This window comes from Dendrobates tinctorius, unplaced genomic scaffold (genome assembly GCF_039654945.1).
Source record: "Dendrobates tinctorius isolate UK_male_01 unplaced genomic scaffold, ASM3965494v1 ptg000028l, whole genome shotgun sequence".
In the NCBI taxonomy this organism is placed as follows: Eukaryota; Metazoa; Chordata; class Amphibia; order Anura; family Dendrobatidae; genus Dendrobates; species Dendrobates tinctorius.
The window spans coordinates 100,652,478-100,672,612 of NW_027361696.1; the positions used below are offsets into that span (position 1 = coordinate 100,652,478).

Below are 20,135 nucleotides of genomic sequence, written 5' to 3' on the forward strand. Positions count from 1 at the left end.
AGGATTGGGGACGGCGACAGGAGGAGGTTGGATGAACCTATAACGGAGGAGGAGATTGGACTTGCTATCATGTCAATGACTAACAACAAGGCCCCTGGTGTTGATGGACTCCCGGTTGAGATATATAAGAATTTATTGGATATTTCAGTGGCTAAATTGAAGATAGTTTTTGATGAGGCGCTACGGGAGGGAGAGCTGCCGGCGTCCATGAGAGAGGCGACAATAGTAGTTAAAGGAAGGAAAGGACCCGGAATTGGCGGAATCCTATAGGCCAGTTTCGCTGTTGACGGCGGATGTTAAGATTTTGGCTAAAGTAGTGGCTGGCCGTTTGGCAAGTGTGGTCCAGAATCTGGTCCATCCTGATCAATCTGGTTTTATGCCGAATAAGTCTAGAGCGATAAACCTACGTAGATTATTCTTGAACTTGCAGCTGCCGTCGGACAACGAGGGTAATAGAATTGTGGTCTCATTGGATGCGCGTAAAGCGTTTGATAGTGTTGAATGGTGCTATCTTTGGGAGGTTTTGAGATCTTTTGGTTTCGGACCGACTTTTATTTCGTGGGTGAGGTTATTGTATTCTTCTCCGACTGCTAGGGTGAGAGTTAATGGAGAGTTACCTGGAAGTTTTGGTTGATATAGGGGGACTAGACAGGGGTGTCCGCTGTCGCCGCTGCTCTTCGTGTTGGCAGTAGAGCCCCTGGCACAGACAATTAGGAACTCGACTTTGGTTAGGGGGTTCCGGTATGGCATGATAGAGGAGAAAATAACCCTATATGCAGATGACATGTTACTCTTTTTAGAAAATTCTGGAGAGGCCTTGGAGGGTGTGATGAGCATTCTTAGAACATTCGGTGAGATATCGGTTCTTGAAATCAATTGGGCAAAGTTAAATATCTTGATAGTGGATAAAGGGGGTGATGACATCCCGATGGCATTGGAGAGTAGCAGGTTGTCGGTGGTTCAACAGTTCAAATATCTGGGTGTTCAAGTGTCTCTTCCTCTTTCGAGCTACGTCGATTTAAATCTGTCCCCATTGTTGGACAGATTTAGGAAGAAAGTAGGGGTGTGTTGCAAGTTGTGCCTCTCTGTGGTGGGTAGGATAAATTTAATCAAAATGATTCTTATGCCCCAATTATATATATTGCATAACTCCCCCCGTTTGGTTGCCCCGAAAGTGGTTTCATACCATTAACTCTATATTTCGAGACCTTGTTTGGGGGAAGAAACAGCCAAGAATTAGGCTGGAATTCCTGCAGAGGCCTCAAGATGGGGGGGGACTGGCCCTTCCGAATCCCTGGATTTATTTTTTGGCCGCACAGGGTCAGCAGATGAGAGGTTGGAGAGAGGTGAATGGACTGGGTTCAGTCCAGCAGATTTTGGTTTGGTTGGTGGGAAGGGATCCATTGGTTCAGGGTCTGGAGGCAGGGGGATTTGGGAAGTTTGGTGCGGCCTATCCTACTTTGATAATGGTTCACAAAGTATGGGAGGCAATTAAAAAGACAAGAGAAGTGGGACTATTAACAAATCTCTCCCCAATATGGAACAATGAAGTATTACCTGAATTTATTAAAATGGGGGAATTCAAAAATTGGATATCATTAGGTATTCAATATGTGGCTCAGATTCAGGACACACGAGGACTGTTATCCTTTGAGACACTGCAGGAGAGTTATGGGTTGCAGGAGACCTGTAGGTTTCAATATGGACAGTTGAGACATGCCTATCTGGCGCAGAGTAAAACGATGGATATTGGAATTTGTAGAGATATTCTGGTGGACTATGTCTGTGCGACGGGAGGAACGAAAGGGGTAGTCTCCGATATTTATAGGGATTTGTTACATACCTTTCTTAATAGATTCCCTATTAAGGCAAAAGAGAAATGGGAGGAAGAGTTGGGGAGGATAGAGGAGGATAAATGGGAAGATATCATGGAATATATTCCTCAGTTATCATTAAGTGAGCCGGGTAGACTTTCACAGATATATGTGCTTCACAGAGTATATAGAACTCCGGTTAGGCTTTATAAGGCAGGGCTGAGACAGACCTCTGAGTGTCCTAGGTGCCAGTCCGAGGGGGCAGGGATTCTGCACGTTATGGCAATGTACGAGATTGAATGCATATTGGTTGGAGGTGGGAGAAGCAATTGGGAAATCGTATAGCTGTACAATCGCAAGCGATCCTGTGATACAGTGGGGAAAAAAAGTATTTAGTCAGTCAGCAATAGTGCAAGTTCCACCACTTAAAAAGATGAGAGGCGTCTGTAATTTACATCATAGGTAGACCTCAACTATGGGAGACAAACTGAGAAAAAAAAATCCAGAAAATCACATTCTGTTTTTTTTTCATTTTATTTGCATATTATGGTGGAAAATAAGTATTTGGTCAGAAACAAGCAATCAAGATTTCTGGCTCTCACAGACCTGTAACTTCTTCTTTAAGAGTCTCCTCTTTCCTCCACTCATTACCTGTAGTAATGGCACCTGTTTAAACTTGTTATCAGTATAAAAAGACTCCTGTGCACACCCTCAAACAGTCTGACTCCAAACTCCACTATGGTGCAGACCAAAGAGCTGTCAAAGGACACCAGAAACAAAATTGTAGCCCTGCACCAGGCTGGGAAGACTGAATCTGCAATAGCCAACCAGCTTGGAGTGAAGAAATCAACTGTGGGAGCAATAATTAGAAAATGGAAGACATACAAGACCACTGATAATCTCCCTCGATCTGGTGCTCCACGCAAAATCCCACCCCGTGGGGTCAGAATGATCACAAGAACGGTGAACAAAAATCCCAGAACCACGCGGGGGGACCTAGTGAATGAACTGCAGAGAGCTGGGACCAATGTAACAAGGCCTACCATAAGTAACACACTACGCCACCATGGACTCAGATCCTGCAGTGCCAGACGTGTCCCACTGCTTAAGCCTGTACATGTCCGGGCCCGTCTGAAGTTTGCTAGAGAGCATTTGGATGATCCAGAGGAGTTTTGGGAGAATGTCCTATGGTCTGATGAAACCAAACTGGAACTGTTTGGTAGAAACACAACTTGTTGTGTTTGGAGGAAAAAGAATACTGAGTTGCATCCATCAAACACCAAAGCTACTGTAAAGCATGGTGGTGGAAACATCAGGCTTTGGGGCTGTTTCACTGCAAAGGGGCCAGGACGACTTATCCGGGTACATGAAAGAATGAATGGGGCCATGTATCGTGAGATTTTGAGTGCAAACCTCCTTCCATCAGCAAGGGCATTGAAGATGAAACGTGGCTGGGTCTTTCAACATGACAATGATCCAAAGCACACCGCCAGGGCAACGAAGGAGTGGCTTCGTAAGAACCATTTCAAGGTCCTGGAGTGGCCTAGCCAGTCTCCAGATCTCAACCCTATAGAAAACCTTTGGAGGGAGTTGAAAGTCCGTGTTGCCAAGCGAAAAGCCAAAAACATCACTGCTCTAGAGGAGATCTGCATGGAGGAATGGGCCAACATACCAACAACAGTGTGTGGCAACCTTGTGAAGACTTACAGAAAACGTTTGATCTCTGTCATTGCCAACAAAGGATATATCACAAAGTATTGAGATGAAATTTTGTTTCTGACCAAATACTTATTTTCCACCATAATATGCAAATAAAATGAAAAAAAAAACAGACAATGTGATTTTCTGGATTTTTTTTTCTCAGTTTGTCTCCCATAGTTGAGGTCTACCTATGATGTAAATTACAGACGCCTCTCATCTTTTTAAGTGGTGGAACTTGCACTATTGCTGACTGACTAAATACTTTTTTTCCCCACTGTATATATATTGGGATATGTGGAGGAGATCCGACTTCCAAATCATCATAAACTGGCCATAGCTAGATTATTGTATGTTGCACGTAAGTTGATTGCCAGGCACTGGTTGAGTGGGGAACCGCCGACCCTGCGGGAATTTTATAGACAGTCTGATATGGTTATTAATATGGAAAAGGATATTTTTGAAAAAAGGAAAAGTGTGAAAACTTCTGAAACACTTTGGAAACCGTGGATGGAGAGAAACTGATGTTGTTTTATTGTGTAAGCAATGTATGCTAATGTCCCATTCTTGTTTATAGAGGATTTAAGGGAGGGGGGAGATGAGGGGGGGAACTTGGGGATTGTTTCAAAATGTTTGTAAACATGACTATTCTCCTTTCCTGACACAATTGTGTGTAGTTGTCAATTTGAATATTGTTAATAAAAATTATCTGATTTAAGAAGAGCCTAATAGTACACTAACCCGAAAGGATACATGGCTGCCTGAAGATTTAAATAACTGTGGAAGCGATGGACAACACCAGGAGTTGACAATTATATTTCACTAGGTAAGGCTAGTTTCACACTAGCGTTTATGAGCGCAGCGACGGCCTGCGCACGGCCACCGCTAAGCCCCGCCCCCGCCGGTAGCTCCGCCCACCGGCGCATGACGCTGCATGCCCCTGCGTCCCCTATCTTTATCACAGGGGGCGCAGGCCGTGCGCAGTATGCGTTTGGCGGCGCATGCGCCTTTTTGACGGTGCGCCGACGCAACCAAACTGCAGCAGGTTGCGTTTGGCGCATGCGCCGCCAAACGCATACTGCGCACGGCCTGCGCCCCCTGTGATAAAGATAGGGGACGCAGGGCGCATGCAGCGTCATGCGCCGGTGGGCGGAGCTACAGGCGGGCCGCGGCAGGGGGCGGGGCTTAGCGGCGGCCGTGCGCAGGCCGTCGCTGCGCTCATAAACGCTAGTGTGAAACTAGCCTGAGTAATGTGGTTGATACTTGCCAGAGTTGGTGTTAATTGAGTTGCCTAACCCAGGTCATCTGCCATAACCGTAAACTCCTGACATTGGACACAAGCCTTAAGAACCACCTCTTAACTTACATCAGCTGCTCTTCTTTTCATTAGCAGACCGGTGTAACGCCACATGTGTGTAATGCCGCAGTGATGAGGTCATGCCAAGCCAGCTATTCAAAGAAAGAGCTGTGGATGTTGCCAGGTAAGAGATGGATCTTAATGCTTTCGTCTAACAAAACGATTACTGTCATGGCAGATTGACCTGGTCAAGTAACTCAATTAACTCCTGGCTCCTGATCCAGCGATAGCACAATTACTTCTCCCATGGACATGAGTAATACGGTTGACCACTGCGCCTCCTGCGTGCAATAACTGTGCAGATGTGTTCGATACAGACTCTCTCTTGCTTGCAACAGCTGCACAGATGTATTGGATATAGCATCTGCTACCTTGTGGTTGAAGCCACCCCCTTCCCACCCTTTATAAAAGTAAGCACTTTTGTTAGATCACTTTACTTAATGTGAGATTTCATCACAGAAAAGGGTGAGGGTCTGTACCTGACCCTATATAATGATAATCATTACCTGCAGATAAGAATCTTGACAGGATAAAAAATCCGTTTTCTTCAGAATTGAGTCAGTTGTCAAAACAAGTTCATTTTTACTTAAGGCTGGTTCATCTGAGCAGGGAAACACTGCCTATGAGAGAAATAGGACCCCATGAATGCAACAATATGAGACAGGGTTAGGATGAGAACATGGTTCTTAAATTCACAATGCAAATCAAATGCAACAGGATAGCAGACCTAGCTAGCCAACTACCACATTCAATATATCTAATGGTGAACTTCATGTAACTTTTCACAATATGAGGATTGAGGAGTAACACTACATCTGGCCATTATGTGACTTGTACCCTGCACGCTCACCAGTTTTTTCCATACAGGCTCTCTCTCTTAAAAGGAATGTGTCGAAATTATTATTTTTGTATTAATATTATGTAATCAATTATGTTAATACATAAATGTCATGTTTTAAAATTTATTTACTGTATTGTTCGGACTATAAGATGCACTTTTCCCCCAAAAAAAATTTGGGAGAAAATGGGGGTGCGTCCTATAGTCACAATATACTTACAAATACTGTGGCGGCAGCAGAAGTCGGGCGATTCTGCGGCGGTCCCGGTCCAACGTTGCCTGGCGATGATGACACTCCCTGCCCAGGCTGGTGCAGCAGGTTCGGCGGTGGTGCTCTGCCGGCATTTTGTGAAAGCCCGGAGGCCCCGCACACCCATTGCTGCGATGCGGTGGCCTCCGGGAAAATAGCCGTTGCTGAGATCTCAATCTGAGCATGCGTCACCCCCGGCGTCCATTTTCCGGTAGGCCACCACATAGCAGCAATGGATGTGCAGGGTCTCCGATGCGGTGGCCTCCGGGAAAATGGCCGCCAAATCTGCCGCACCAGCCTGGGATGGGATTTCCCAGAGGTCACCGCACCAGCCTGGGATGGGAGTCATATCGCCGGACCACTGAACATATCCTGTGACCCTGCTCCACCAGCGCTGCTGATATCTGCATACTTGATCTGTTAGAGGAGGAGATGGATTTGGATTCCCCTATAGCCATCTCCCGGGTGCTATTTCGAGCTAGAAAACTTCACTGGATAGAAAAATTTGCCCCAATGATAGGAGAATTGAACTCCAAACTAAATGTCTTATGTATGGAATGGGGAACAAATATTAAGAGAAACGCTCTAAAAAAAAAAAAAAAAAAAAATGTATAAAGCTATGGGAACAATGGCTAACTACTCCGGGGATTGCACTGGAAAGCCTTCACAGAAACACTATGATGGACTGTCTGTACATCTCCTTCTCATAAACTTGTAAAATCTAGATTTTTGTTTTGGGAAACAAAAGAGTCCTAGATAATTATATGTAAATACTATAATTGCCTGTATTTAATGCAATAAACAAGCAGTCAGATTGCATTCATGTATGTAATTGAAGTCAATGAAAATGTCTACAATAAACTATGATAAACGCCTTTTATTTGGTTTGTAATTACTTAAGTTTTTTGTGTGTTTGTATTAATTAGTTTTGTCTCTAAAAACAAAATTAAAATGTGAATGTATTTTGACATCTTTCACAATAAAAATGATCTGATTGAGAAACTTGCTAGAATGCTCAACACAATCTTTCTTTGTCTTCCTCTGATACTGACCCCTTCCCTGCCATTCAGGAGGCAAGGGAAGAAGTGGCTCATAAAAAGAGAAAACAAAACAAAACAGAATTCTCTGATAAGATATATTGCAATTTTTTTTTTATACATTTTCTTGTTCTATCGATTTATGCAAAGTTTGTTAAAAATACAGTTTGAAGGCAATGTCTGTCTTTGCAACATTTTGTTACACAAGTGGATTCAAAATAAAAAGCACCACTGCAGCATTTTTTTTTATCACAGCGCTGGAGTGGTGCTTCTAACTAAAGGTCTCTGCCTACAGAGGTAATTGCTATAGAATTAAAATGGTCACCGCCTTTTTTCACTGACAGAAAACTGTCCTGTAATGTTAAAGAATTACTCTAGCAGATTTGTTTTTATTGCAGAACTGGAGTGGGGTACTGCCACTAGTCTTACACGTACCCACCGCTGTCATCACCTCCCATCCCCACCGTTCCCTAGTAGTTTGTGACCTGCTGGAGCAAGCCAGAAGTCACTTCTCAATGCAAGTTTGTACGTGTCTGGCTCTGGATCTAATAGAATTACATTGAGAGCTTGTTACTGTACCTTCGACTTCTTCGCATTCGGAAACTGCGGTCACAAGATGGCGTTACTAGCTTAAGACCGCGGCTGATAAGTATAAGCTAGAGGCAGGGAGCTTAGATTAGAAGCAGCACTTCAGCGCTACAATAAAGAAAACCCTGGATTGGTGCTTTCAAAAATGGCAATTATTAAAAACTTGCAAACAAAATATCTTGCTTTTTTTTTTTTCTTCTTCTACGGGTTGACCTCTGTATCTCCATGGCAAAATTACAAGCACACACATTGCAGTATGATCCTGCAGTCTCTCCCCTTTCCAGTCTGTCCCGAACTTGATGCTTAAATGTTATGAGAAGGCAAGAAGAAGCAGGAGTCAGACTGAAGATAGTGGAAATGCTGGATCAGACTTCACAGTGGAATAAAAAGTTACAAAGTAGGCGTATGTACGCTATGAAATCTGTAATTAAGACTGGCCACCAAATTCAAGACTCAGATGAAAAACTTCTCCCACCTTTACATTGTCCAAGACCCTTTTAAATTCAAGAGGTTCATCCTTTCCTTCCATAGCTGCAGGGTCCAACCCATCTCCTCCATATATGAACTGAATGATATCACCAGTAGAACTCCGGACTGTCAGATCATACTGAGAGCAGAGGTCTTCAAGAGATTTCACAAGACGCCTCTGCAAAGTAGAAATCCATGTAAATCATTGTCCCAACAGCACACTTTTTTTTTTTTTTTTTTTTTTTAACACCTTCATGACCTGGCCATTTTTTGCAATTCTGACCAGTGTCCCTTTATGAGGTAATAACTCAGGAACGCTTCAACACATCCTAGCGATTCTGAGACTGTTTTTTCGTGACATATTGGGCTTCATGTTAGTGGTAAATTTAGGTCGATAATTTTTGTTTTTATTTGTGAAAAAAAATCAGAAATTTGGCGAAAATTTAGAAAATTTCACAATTTTCAAATTTTGAATTTTTATTCTGTTAAACCAGAGAATTATGTGACACAAAATAGTTACTAAATAACATTTCCCACATGTCTACTTTACATCAGCACAATTTTGGAAACAAAATGTTTTTTTTGTTATAAGGGTTAAAAGTTGACCAGTGAGTTCTCATTTTTACAACAAAATCATTTTTTTTTTTTTAGGGACCACATCACATTTGAAGTCACTTTGAAGGGTCTATATGGCAGAAAATAACCAAAAGTGACACCATTCTAAAAACTGCATCCCTCAAGCCACTCAAAACTACATTCAAGAAGACTATTAACCCTTCAGGTGCTTCACAGGAACTAAAGCAAAGATGCAAAGTGATCACTTTGAACCCCCAGGTGCTTCACAAATTGATCTGTAAAAAAAAAAAAAAAAAAAAAAAAGTACTTTTTTTTCCACAAAAACTTTCTTTTAGCCTCAGTTTTTTCATTTCCACATAGGCAACAGGATAAAATGGATTCGAGAATTTGTGGGGCAATTTCTCCTGAGTATACCGATACCTCATACTGTATGTGGTCATAAACCACTGTTTGGGCGCACGGCAGGGTCCGGAGGGGAAGGAGCGCCATTTGACTTTTTGAATGGAAAATTAGCTCCAATCGTTATCGGACACCATGTCGCGTTTGGAGAGCCCCTGTGTGCCTAAACTTTGGATCTCCCCTACAAATGACCTCATTTTGGAAACTAGACCCCCTAAGGAACTTGGAATGTGTGGTAAGCACCTTGAACCCCCAAGTGCTTCACAGAAGTTTATAACGAAGAGCCGTGAACATAAAAAATAATATTTTTCCTCCAAAAATTTTTTAGCCCTCAATTTTTTTCCCCCACAAGGGTAACAGAATAAATTGGACCCCAAAAGTTGTTGTCCAGTTTGTCCTGAGTATGCTGGTACCCTATATGTGGGGGAGGACCACTGTTTGGGCACACATCGGGGCTTGGAAGGGAAGTAGTGAGGTTTTGAAATGCAGACTTGATGGAATGGTCTGCGGGCATCATGCTGCCTTTGCAGAGCCCCTGATGTGACAACTGTGGCAACCCCCCACAAGTGACCCCATTTTGGAAACTAGACCCCCCAAGGAACTTATCTAGATGTGTGGTGAGCACTTTGAACCCCCAAGTGCTTCACAGACGTTTATCACGCAGAGACGTGAAAATAAAAAAAACTTTTTTTTCCCGCAAAAATAATTTTTTAGCCCCCAATTTTTTATTTTACCAACAGTAACAGGAGAAATTAGACCCCCAAAGTTGTTGTGCAATTTGTTCTGAGTACGCCGATACCCCATATGTTGGGGTAAACCACTGTTTGGGCACACGTTGGAGCTTGGAAGGGAGGGAGCACAGTTTGACTGTTTGACTTTTTGAACGCAAAATTGGCTGGAATCAATGGTGGCACCATGTCGCGTTTGGAGACTCCCTGATGTGCCTAAACAGTGGAAACCCCTCAATTCTAACCCCCAACACACCCCTAACCACAACCCTAACTCTAACACACCCCTAACCCTAATCCCAACCCTAACTATAACCCTAACCACAAGCCTAACCCTAATCTTAACCCCAATTCCAACCCTAATTCTAACCCTAACTCCAACCCTAACACTAATTCCAACCCTAACCCTAATTCCAACCCTAGCCCTAACGGAAAAATAAAAATATTTTCTTTATTTTATTATATGTGCCTACCTATGGGGGTGATAGAGGGGGGGTTTATTTACTTTTTATTTCATTTTGATCACTGAGAGTGATCAAAATGAATGAATCGAATCTGCAGCCGGCAGATTCAGGCGGGTGCACTGCGCATGCTCCCACCATTTTCCAAGATGGCGGCGCCCATGATCCGGGACCGCGGGACACCGGGAGCGACAGCGGCACTCGGTAAGCATCGGGAGGTGGTTGGGGGGGGTCATCGGACTGCGGGGGGAAGTGGAAGGAAGGCGGGGGTGGGGCCAGATGATGACAGCGGCGGCACACCGCCACTGTCATTCAGTGGCGGGGGGCCGATCGCCCCCGCCAGCTGGTGTGTGTGTGTGGGGGGGCAGGTAACTTTCCCCAGCCATGTCCGGTGCTAATGCAGCATCGGCCATGACTGGATTGTAATATTTCATCAATTTTCATTGATGAAATATTACTAATCATTCTGATTGGCTGTTAAAAGTGAAACAGCCAATCAGAGCGATCGTAGCCACGTGGGGGCGAAGACACGCCCCTTGTGGTGAAGCTCAAAGCCCCCTTTATCTGCGGGTCGGGTGACCTTTCAGTGACCCCGGTCACCGGACCCGCAGAGGGAGGCTTTAAAGTCATGACGCCACATAGGCGTCACTGGTCATAATGGCACAGGTTTTCATGACGCCTATGTGGCGTCATTGGTCGGGAAGGGGTTAAAAGCCAAGACCCATGCAGATATTGCAGCTACAGAGTGCACAAACCTGTGACCACCTCCTGTGTGTCCATTTACAAACTGGCATCCCGTAGCTCAGTTTAGAAGGAATGATTGGACAACGGGTGATCCAGCACATTGATGCTCACTTCTCCATTAACCACATCACATGTGGCCAATTTCCGTTTTTGTCGTTTCCTCCCCTTCTTCATAGTGCCATATCTTTTATTTTTCTATCCATTAATCCTTGTAGAGTTGTACTTTTGAATGACACCATTTATTTTACCACGTAGTGTGCTGTAAAAAGGTAAAAAAAATTCCAAGTAGGGAAAACCCCCCGCAATTCTGACATTGTTTTTTGGGTATTGTTTTAACAGAGTACAGTTGTGTTCATAATAATAGCAGTCCAATATGAGTAACCAGATTAATCACTGTTTTTGGTATAAATTATATTACCACGTCAAACAGTTTACCAGTTGTTGCAGTAGACTCTAAGAAAACCACCAGACTCGGCATTCATGATCTGCACGTTTCTGAGTCTGGGTATTAGAATAATTAATTGAAAGGGAGTGTGTTCAAAATAATTGAAGTGCGGAGTTCAATTAGTGAGGTCAAGCATACTGTGAAGAAAATGGTGTGAATCAGGTGGCTTATATTTAAGGTTAAAGCCAGGATATGTTGTACATGCATTTCTCCTTCAAAGCCTGAGAAATATGGGTCGCTTGAGACATTGTTCAGAAAAACAGCATACAGAAGTGCAGACCATGATAGGCTGTTCAGCTAAAATATTCTACAATGCTTTAAAATGGAAAGCCAAACCAGGGAGACGTGGAAGAAAATGGAAGACTACCATTCAAATGGATGGAAGAATAGCCAGCACGGCAAAGGGTCAGCCAATGATCAGTTCCAGGATGATCAAAGACAGTCTCGAGTTACCTGTGAGTACTGTGAGGCTATGTGCCCATATAGAGTTTTTCAAGCATTTTTTTCCTGAGCAGAAACGCATGCCCTTGCAAGGGAAAAAGCATGCGCTTTTTGACACGCGTTTTTGACGCGATTGTCAAGCGTTTTGACATGCGTTTTCCTATGCGTTTTTGCAATTACAGTGTTGTATGCGGAATCGCATGCAATGCCGCACAATAAGGCTATGGGCCCACGTAGCGTTTTAAAACGCAGTGAAAACCGGACTCCTTCCCAGAAATCGTGCGTTTTTTTCCGCGCGATTTTGCCGCGATTTTCTCAAGCACTTTCCAAGCGATTTGAAGCATCGCTTTGAAAGTGATTGACAGGTTGGTCACACTCGTCAAACATAGTGTTTGACAAGTGTGAGCAGCTTTTTACTATTGAGGCCGCCTATGCCTATGCTATTCCACACAAAAGAATGATCATGCTGCAATTTTTTCCGCGATGCGATTCCGCCGCGGAAAAAAAGCGCAACATTAGCACAGCATGCGGAATGCCATAGGAATGCATGGGAGGCGTTCTGTACACGATTTTTAAACGTTTTGGCGCCGAAAATCGCGGCAAAAACGCTTAAAAATCGCATCGTGGGCACACAGCCTTAATGAACATGCTGCGTTTTTTCCCGCGTTTCCGCAGCGGAAAAAAACACACCATTAGCACAACATGTGCGTTTTCCATTCTATTACATTAGATGCTTTTCTTAAGCGTTTCCGCAGCAGAAACGCTTGTCTAAAAGCGCTGCGGAAACGCTTAAAAAACGCAACGTGTGAACACAGCCTGACAGAAGACGCCTAGTGTGAAGCTAATCTCTTACCAAGAAGTCCCCGTGTTAAAAAAAAAAAAAACAACTAGTACTGAAGCAGATACAATTTGCCAAAAAACATATCAACTGGCCTAAAGAGAAATGGAGAAACATTTTGTAAACTGATGAAAGTAAAATTGTTCTTTTAGGGTCCATGGGCCGCAGACAGTTTGTCAGACGACCCCCAAACTCTGCATTTATGCCACAGTGCACTCTGAAGACAGTGAAGCATGGTGGAGCAAGTTTCGTGATATGGACATGTTTCTCTAACTATGGTACCGGACCCATTTACCGCATACCAGGGATCATGGACCAGTTTGTATATATTAAAATACTTGAAGAGGTCAAGTTGCCTTAGGCTGTGTTCACACACAGCGTTTTTTTTAGCGTTTTTTTACAGCGGTTTTCACTATAAAACTGCTAAAAATAAACTTCCCAGTCGTTTCTATGCATTTTGCACTTTTTGTGCACATTGATGCGGTTTTTACCGCAAAAAAAACGCATCGCGGTAAAAACCGCAGCATGCTCATTAATTTTGCGGATTTTTCCGTGGTTTTGGCTTCTTCCATGCGGTTTGAAACCACTGCGGAAAAAAACGCATCAAAAACGCATCAAAACCACGCAAAAAACGCGCAAAAACCGCCGCGGAAAAATAGGTGCGGTTTCTGGGAAGGGATTCAGGTTTTTGAGCAGAAATTTTCCGCAACGTGTGCACTTAGCCTTATGCTGAGGAGAATATGCCCTTGAAATGGATGTTTCAACGAAGACCATGACCCTAAACACACCAGTAAACCAGCAAAATCTTGCTCCTAGTCTGACAAAATTGAGGTTATGGAGTGGCCAGCTCACTCTCTGGACTTTAATCCGACAGAAAACTTGTGGTGTGACCTTAAAAATGCAGTTTCTGAGGCAATGCCAACATATGCCAAAAACCATGTCCAAGCATCCTGGGCTGGAATAACAGTGGACAGGTGCCAGAAGTTGGTTGACAATGCAACATAGATGTGAAGCAGTTCTAAAAAAAACTGTGGGTATACAACAGAATATTAGGATAGCGATTCACAGGAATGCTAAATCCACAAAAAAATACATTATGTGAGTTTGTAAAGACAAATGCAGATATTGCTATTTTTTTTTTAGAACAGCCCAATGTTCATTTTTATTTTCTGTAAAGTAGTTAAAAATTGCTCTTCATGTTTTGAATTGGAAACAAGTGTGCAATGTTCCCAATGTATGGAAATAAAAACTAGTATAAAGATTTTGAGATTAACTCATGCATTCGAACACACTGCTATATTTTTGAACACTACTGTATATTGTATGGTAAAAATACCTTCACAATATGATTCTGCTCATCAGTATGATTACGGCTATACAAACATTCAGTTTATCACTTTAGTAGTGAAAGAAAAATATCGGAAGTTTGAAATTAAAAAAAAAATCTGGAGGTTTGTCACAATTTTACCGAGACCCTTAACATTTTTCTTTTTCAGTTGATGGAGACGTGTGGCAGATTTTTTTGAGGGGGAGCGAGATTAAGTTTTTATGGACACCATTTTGGGATAGATATAACATTTTGATCGTTTGTTACAGGATTTTTTGTGGTATTACAGCAACCCAAAAGAATACAAGTAATTTTGGTGTTCTTGATTTTTTTCCCCCCATTTATGTTATTTACAGATCGGGTTACCATATATACTCATGTATAAGCCAACCCCCCCAATTATGCCACAAAAAACTGGGAAAACTTATTGACTTACGTATAAGCCAAGGGTGGTGCTGTACAAGGGTTAATGGTGGTCCATGAAGATGCTCCATAGATAAATACCCCCCATAAAATGCTGCACAAGGGTTAATAGTGGCCCAAGAAAATGCTCCATAGATAAAAAAAAAAACCCATATATTGCTGCACAAGGCGTAATGGTGGCCCAAGAAGATGCTCCATAAATACCCCCCATATGCTGCTGCACAAGGGTTATTGCTGGCCCAAAACGATGCTCCATAAATACCCCCATATGCTGCTGCACAAGGGTTAATGCCGGCCCAATTAGATGCTCCATAAATACTCCCCATATGCTGCTGCACAAGGGTTAATGCCGGCAAATTAGATGCTCCATAAATACTCCCCATATGCTGCTGCACAAGGGTTAATGCCGACCCAATTAGATGCTCCATAAATACTCCCCATATGCTGCTGCACAAGGGTTAATGCCGGCCCAATTAGATGCTCCATAAATACTCCCCATATGCTGCTGCACAAGGGTTGATGCCGGCCGAATTAGATGCTCCATAAATACCCCCCATATGCTGCTGCACAACGGTTGATGCCGGCCCAATTAGATGCTCCATAAATACTCCCCATATGCTGCTGCACTAGGGTTGATGCCGGCCCAATTAGATGCTCCATAAATACTCCCCATATGCTGCTGCACAAGGGTTGATGCCGGCCCAATTAGATGCTCCATAAATACTTCCCATATGCTGCTGCACAAGGGTTAATTCTGCTCCATAAGATGCTCCACAAATATCCCCCATATATTGCTGCTGCTGCAATTAAAAAAAATAAATAATAAAAAAAATAAAAAAATGACATACTCGCCTATCGTCGCTGGGGGCCAGGTGCCGATGGCGTCGCTTGCTCAGGCCCCCCGGCACTGGCGATATTTACCGGTCCCCGATCCATCGCTGAGTGCCGCTGTGTCTCCTGACTATGTCATCGCGCCCTCTGTTGAACGTCACATCCAGAGGACCTGGGAGACAGAGCGGTGCACGGCGTGGAACGGGGACAGGTGAATATTGCTCTGCCCCCCCCCCCCCCCCCGTTATACTCACCCCCTCCTGGTGCACGGTCTTCTCTGCAGCCCCTGCTTCTCCCTCGGTCTTCTTCCTGCGTTCAGCTGTCACGTGGTCCAGCTTATTAAAGTAATGAATATGCGCATATTCATGACTTTAATGTGCTGGCCCTGAACACAGGCGCAGGAGACCTACGGAGATGCAGGGGCTGCAGAGACGTGCCAGGAGGGGGCGAGTATGGTCTCTGATACCCCCGGCTCCCCCTCCCCCGTCGACCCCGGGATATGACTCGCATATAAGCCGAGAGGGGGACTTTCAGCCTTAAAAAATTGCCTGAATATCTCCGCTTATACGAGAGTATATAAAGTAATTATTTTAATATCTCTGACTTTTAGGAACATGGCGATACCAAGTTTGTGTATTTTTTTTGCCATCTATTTTTAATGAGGGAATAAAGGCGTGATTTTAAGTTTTTTTTTTCATATTTTTTAAAAACTTTTTACTATACTTGTTCGAACAATTAGGGTACCTAAAGCTGTGCTCATCTTATCGCTTGTACAAAACACTGATTTTGTTAATATACCGTAAATCCCTGCTCTTTCATAAACTTATGAGACTGCCCACTGGATTAATACACATCAAAAACAGGAATTAAATAAAGGGGTTACTGAGTCTTTTCCACAAATCTGAAAGTTAATCTGCACAAACCCCCACAGTCAGAAAAACCCAAACCAGACGTCATGTTCAATGTGGCAGGTTCTCGACGTCCCATGATGAGGCTATACAGATTTGAGAATACCCACTTTGAGTATATCCAGACTATACCTGCATATAACCAGTCTCTGCTGTCTTCACAGCTGTGTCTACAAGACCTTCGCGTCCAGCCATGGTGTGGAAGAAGAATTCTGTGGGAGTCAGTCCGGAGTAAAAGCTGTTTGCAACAAATCCTTTGGCCGCTGGTAGCTGTGAATATGTTATAAAATGCAACTTAAAACTACAGTAATGTGCCGAGTTATATATTAGATATTATCCCATCACAGAATGTATAAATCATTACAAGGTATTGTCACACACTATTCAGATGACAACTCAAATGAGCAGTAACAGTGACGGAAAAACTGTATTTTCTTTTGTGAAGGTAAAATTCTTTACTCATCGCATTCATTAGGGATGAGAACTTGGATTATAGCTGCTGCCACCATGAGACTGACATTAAGTAGTTAAGCGTTTGCTTTGAGCATGCGCTACACCCCTCCTACAGGCACTAAGCTGAATCTTGTAGCGGGCAGTAAAAGTAGAGAAATAATAAGATAAATAAAAAAAAAAAAACAGATTATTCGAGATCCATTGTGAAAAACTCTCTGCTTGAGGGCAGTGGAAACAGAATGCAACAGGTACAAAACTGTACTCTACTGTGTCCGTAAAGGAACGTGATGAGCAAAGAATTCTACAGCAGCTAACAAAAAAAGTAATTTTTCCTGTCCGTGTCACTGTGTGGACATAGAGACCCTGAGATGTTCTAAAGCAGTCCCCATTACATCTGATGAAGGCTGGACAGCCGAAACGCGTTCTATTTTTATATTGCCATTTTTATTTATTTAATATCCAAATATTTTATCATTAAATATTTTATTAAACATCAATTCTTTGGAACTTTAGTATCAGAGAGTTGGAGTGCCCGTATCTTGGTTTTCTATTTTTATCCATTACTTCATTCTGGATCCTTTTCAAGGAATTGTCCATGGTAACCATGTTGGCAGCAAACCACCATGGATTAATTATTGGACATTTGCCCTTGTCAGGATCACTGGTGCATCGCTAAATGGTCGCTAGTGAGCTGCCACACAGGCAGATCTCACAGCGACGTAGCGACGCAGCAGCGGTCGTTATTTACCTTTCAGACGCGGCGATCCTGACGTCCACCCGCCCGCGTTCACGCGTCGCTCGTCGGCGCCAGCAGGAAGCGCCCGACAAGAAATGGAGCTGCGCGATCAGCGACAGACAGCGGAGGAGCCGTTCGGAGGTAAGTATCACACATAGCGATATCGCTAGCAATATCGCTGCTGCGTCACAAAATCGGTGATGCTTTAGCGATATTGCTAGCGATATCGCTATGTGTAAAGCCCCCTTAAATGTCTTGGCTCCTGAGGAATTAGAGGGGCAGGGCTAGCTCTAGGAAAAGAAATGCTTAATATTAAATGGTTAAAATCACCCAAGAAAAAAGTTCAAAAAAAGGGATAGAACCAGAATTCCTAGATCCTTCTCACAACGCTAGCATTAAAGCCAAAGTAGTCTATGATGGACAGCGAGCAGTAACCTGGCTCCAGAAACATTGCCTCAATGAAGCTGGCTAGCCCACTTGGCTGCGAATATGCTGGCTAAGGCAAAGGAAAACTGTAATTAGACCTATCGGTAATTGTATTTCCAGGAATCCATCCTGACAGCACCATGGAGGACGTCCTTCTTATCCTCACTGGGACAGGAAACAACGAGAGGTTAAAAGGGCCCTCCCATCTCCACCCCTCAGTGTCTTTTCAAAGTACCACATCTGTATGGCTGCAACAAATGTATTTATTCTTTATACAAACGTTATGTCACAATAATATAGGATTTCTCAGAAGCGAGGAACTATCCGTGCGGTCAGGATAGATTCCTGAAAATACAATTACTGGTAGGTCTAATTACAGTTTTCCAGGTCATCAATCCTGATAGCACCATGGAGAATACCAAAGTATGATGATCTAGGGTGGGACCACTGCATGAAGAACCATCCTACCGAAGGCCAGTTGCCCTGAGACTACGTCTAGCTTGTAATGTCTTGAGAAAGAATTCAGACTCGACCATGTTGCGACCCTGCATATCTGATCCACTGAAACCCCCCCTTTTTTAACCAATGAAGTAGCCATGGCTCTAGTTGAATGGGCCCTAAGAGTTTCTGGGGGAGATCTTCCCTCAGCCTCGTAGGCCATACCAATTATGAATCTGATCCACCTAGCTATTGTGGATATTGCATAAACAAGTTTGTGTCCCGTCTCCAGTCCCTAGTTGCCTCTAGGTATTGGAGAGCTGTCTCTAAACATCTAGGCAATGAAAGGATTGTTCCTTCGGGTTTCTAGGGTGCTGGCAGAAGGAGGGGAGAATGACTTCCTGGTTCATGTTCGGGGTTGATACCATTTTAGAGAAGAACGCTGGGTCGAGCCTCAAGACCAGTTGGTCCTCAAATACTCGTAAATACGGGTCTTTGATAGATAGGGTCTATAATTCCCCCATTCTTTTGGCTTATGTGATCGCTACCAGGAAAGCTTTTTTAAATGAGCCTACTAATGTCCATATCATTTGCTGGTTAATATGGATGTTTTCAAAGTGTGTTTAGCACCAGGTTTAGATCCCAAGGTGGGACAGAGTTCCTTGCAGAAGGCTTCAGTCTCCGGATAGCTCTAAAGAACCTAGCTATCCAAGGGTAGGAAGATAGGGGAGAATCAAAAAATACGCTAAGGGCTGAAATCTGTATTTTCAGAGTACTTGGTCTAAGACCCTTATCAAAACCTGTCTGCAGGAAATCAAGAATCTTGGGGATGTCCGGGTGAGATGTATCTACTAACTATTACCCGCAGTAAATGCAGAAGCGCTTCCAGATCTTAGTGCAGTTGACATTTGTCCCAGGCAGATAGAACTGCACCCTGGAGCTCTAATGAGTAACTCCACCATATGCAGGGGATACAAGAGGTCATCACTTCCAGGATTCCCATCACTTCTCTGATGGAGCAGCGGCTTCCTGTAAATTGGTGGATTCTTTCCATCATGGTGCTCTGCTTCTCTTCTGGTAAAAAATATAATTCTTAGTTGGGAGTCAAGCAGAACCCCTAGGAATCACTTTCTGGATTCTGGAACGAGATACGAATTTTCACAATTTATGACCCATCCCAGCCTCTGAAGCATGGAAATAGAGGTCTGGCAGTGATCCCTGAGCTGTTCTTTGAAGCTGGCTATGATCAGGAAGTCGTCTAGGTAGGGGACTATGATGATGTCCCGTTTCCTTAGATAGGTGACTAACGCCACCCAAGCTTGGTGAATACTCTGGCTGCTGAAGCTAGGCCAAAGGAAAGACAACGGAACTGGTAGTGACGGACTCTCCCATGAACCCTCAGAACCTTAGGTATCTCTGGAATGAAACATGGATGGGAATGTGATAAAAACTGCGTACTAAGTTTAGGGTACACATCAATGCATTTCTGTCTATAAGGGGAATTGTAGATCTGATGGCTTCCATCTTGAATTTCTTGTGTTTTATCCATTGGTTTAAGGGTTTTTAAATTTATTATTGTCCTGCTCTCTCCTGAGGGTTTCTTTACCGAGAAGAGACTGGAGTAATGGCCAGGAAAGCCTGCTTGGGGACTGGGATTACCGCTCTGATTTTTAGTAGATCCTGGACATCTGTCCACATGGGGGAAGTGGCTGACTGAAGACAGGAGTTTGCAATTATGAAGCTCTCTGTCGGATAATTTATTTTCTGAGATCTCCTGTCAGCCCTCCAGGACCTGCCCTAGCCATCCCCCCCCACTCTTATGGCGTCACTTTCTACCTGAGCCTGAAACAAAAATTGAGTTCTTACCCCCTACCTCCCTTGGGTAGCTCCAGCTGCCCGCTTTGCCGTTTT

The 20,135-nt window shown here is 43.6% G+C and overlaps 1 protein-coding gene across 1 annotated transcript in view; it reads right to left on the minus strand.

Moving 5' to 3' along the window:
• POLR3A (RNA polymerase III subunit A) overlaps positions 1-20,135 on the minus strand; it is a 205,050-nt gene that overhangs the window by 41,316 nt on the left and 143,599 nt on the right. Inside the window, exons 19-21 of the mRNA XM_073571227.1 lie at positions 16,304-16,441; positions 8,058-8,228; positions 5,376-5,489 (exon numbers count right to left, since the gene is read on the minus strand). Of these exons, the coding sequence (XP_073427328.1) occupies positions 5,376-5,489; positions 8,058-8,228; positions 16,304-16,441 (423 nt within the window). The remainder of the gene's footprint in view (positions 1-5,375; positions 5,490-8,057; positions 8,229-16,303; positions 16,442-20,135) is intronic.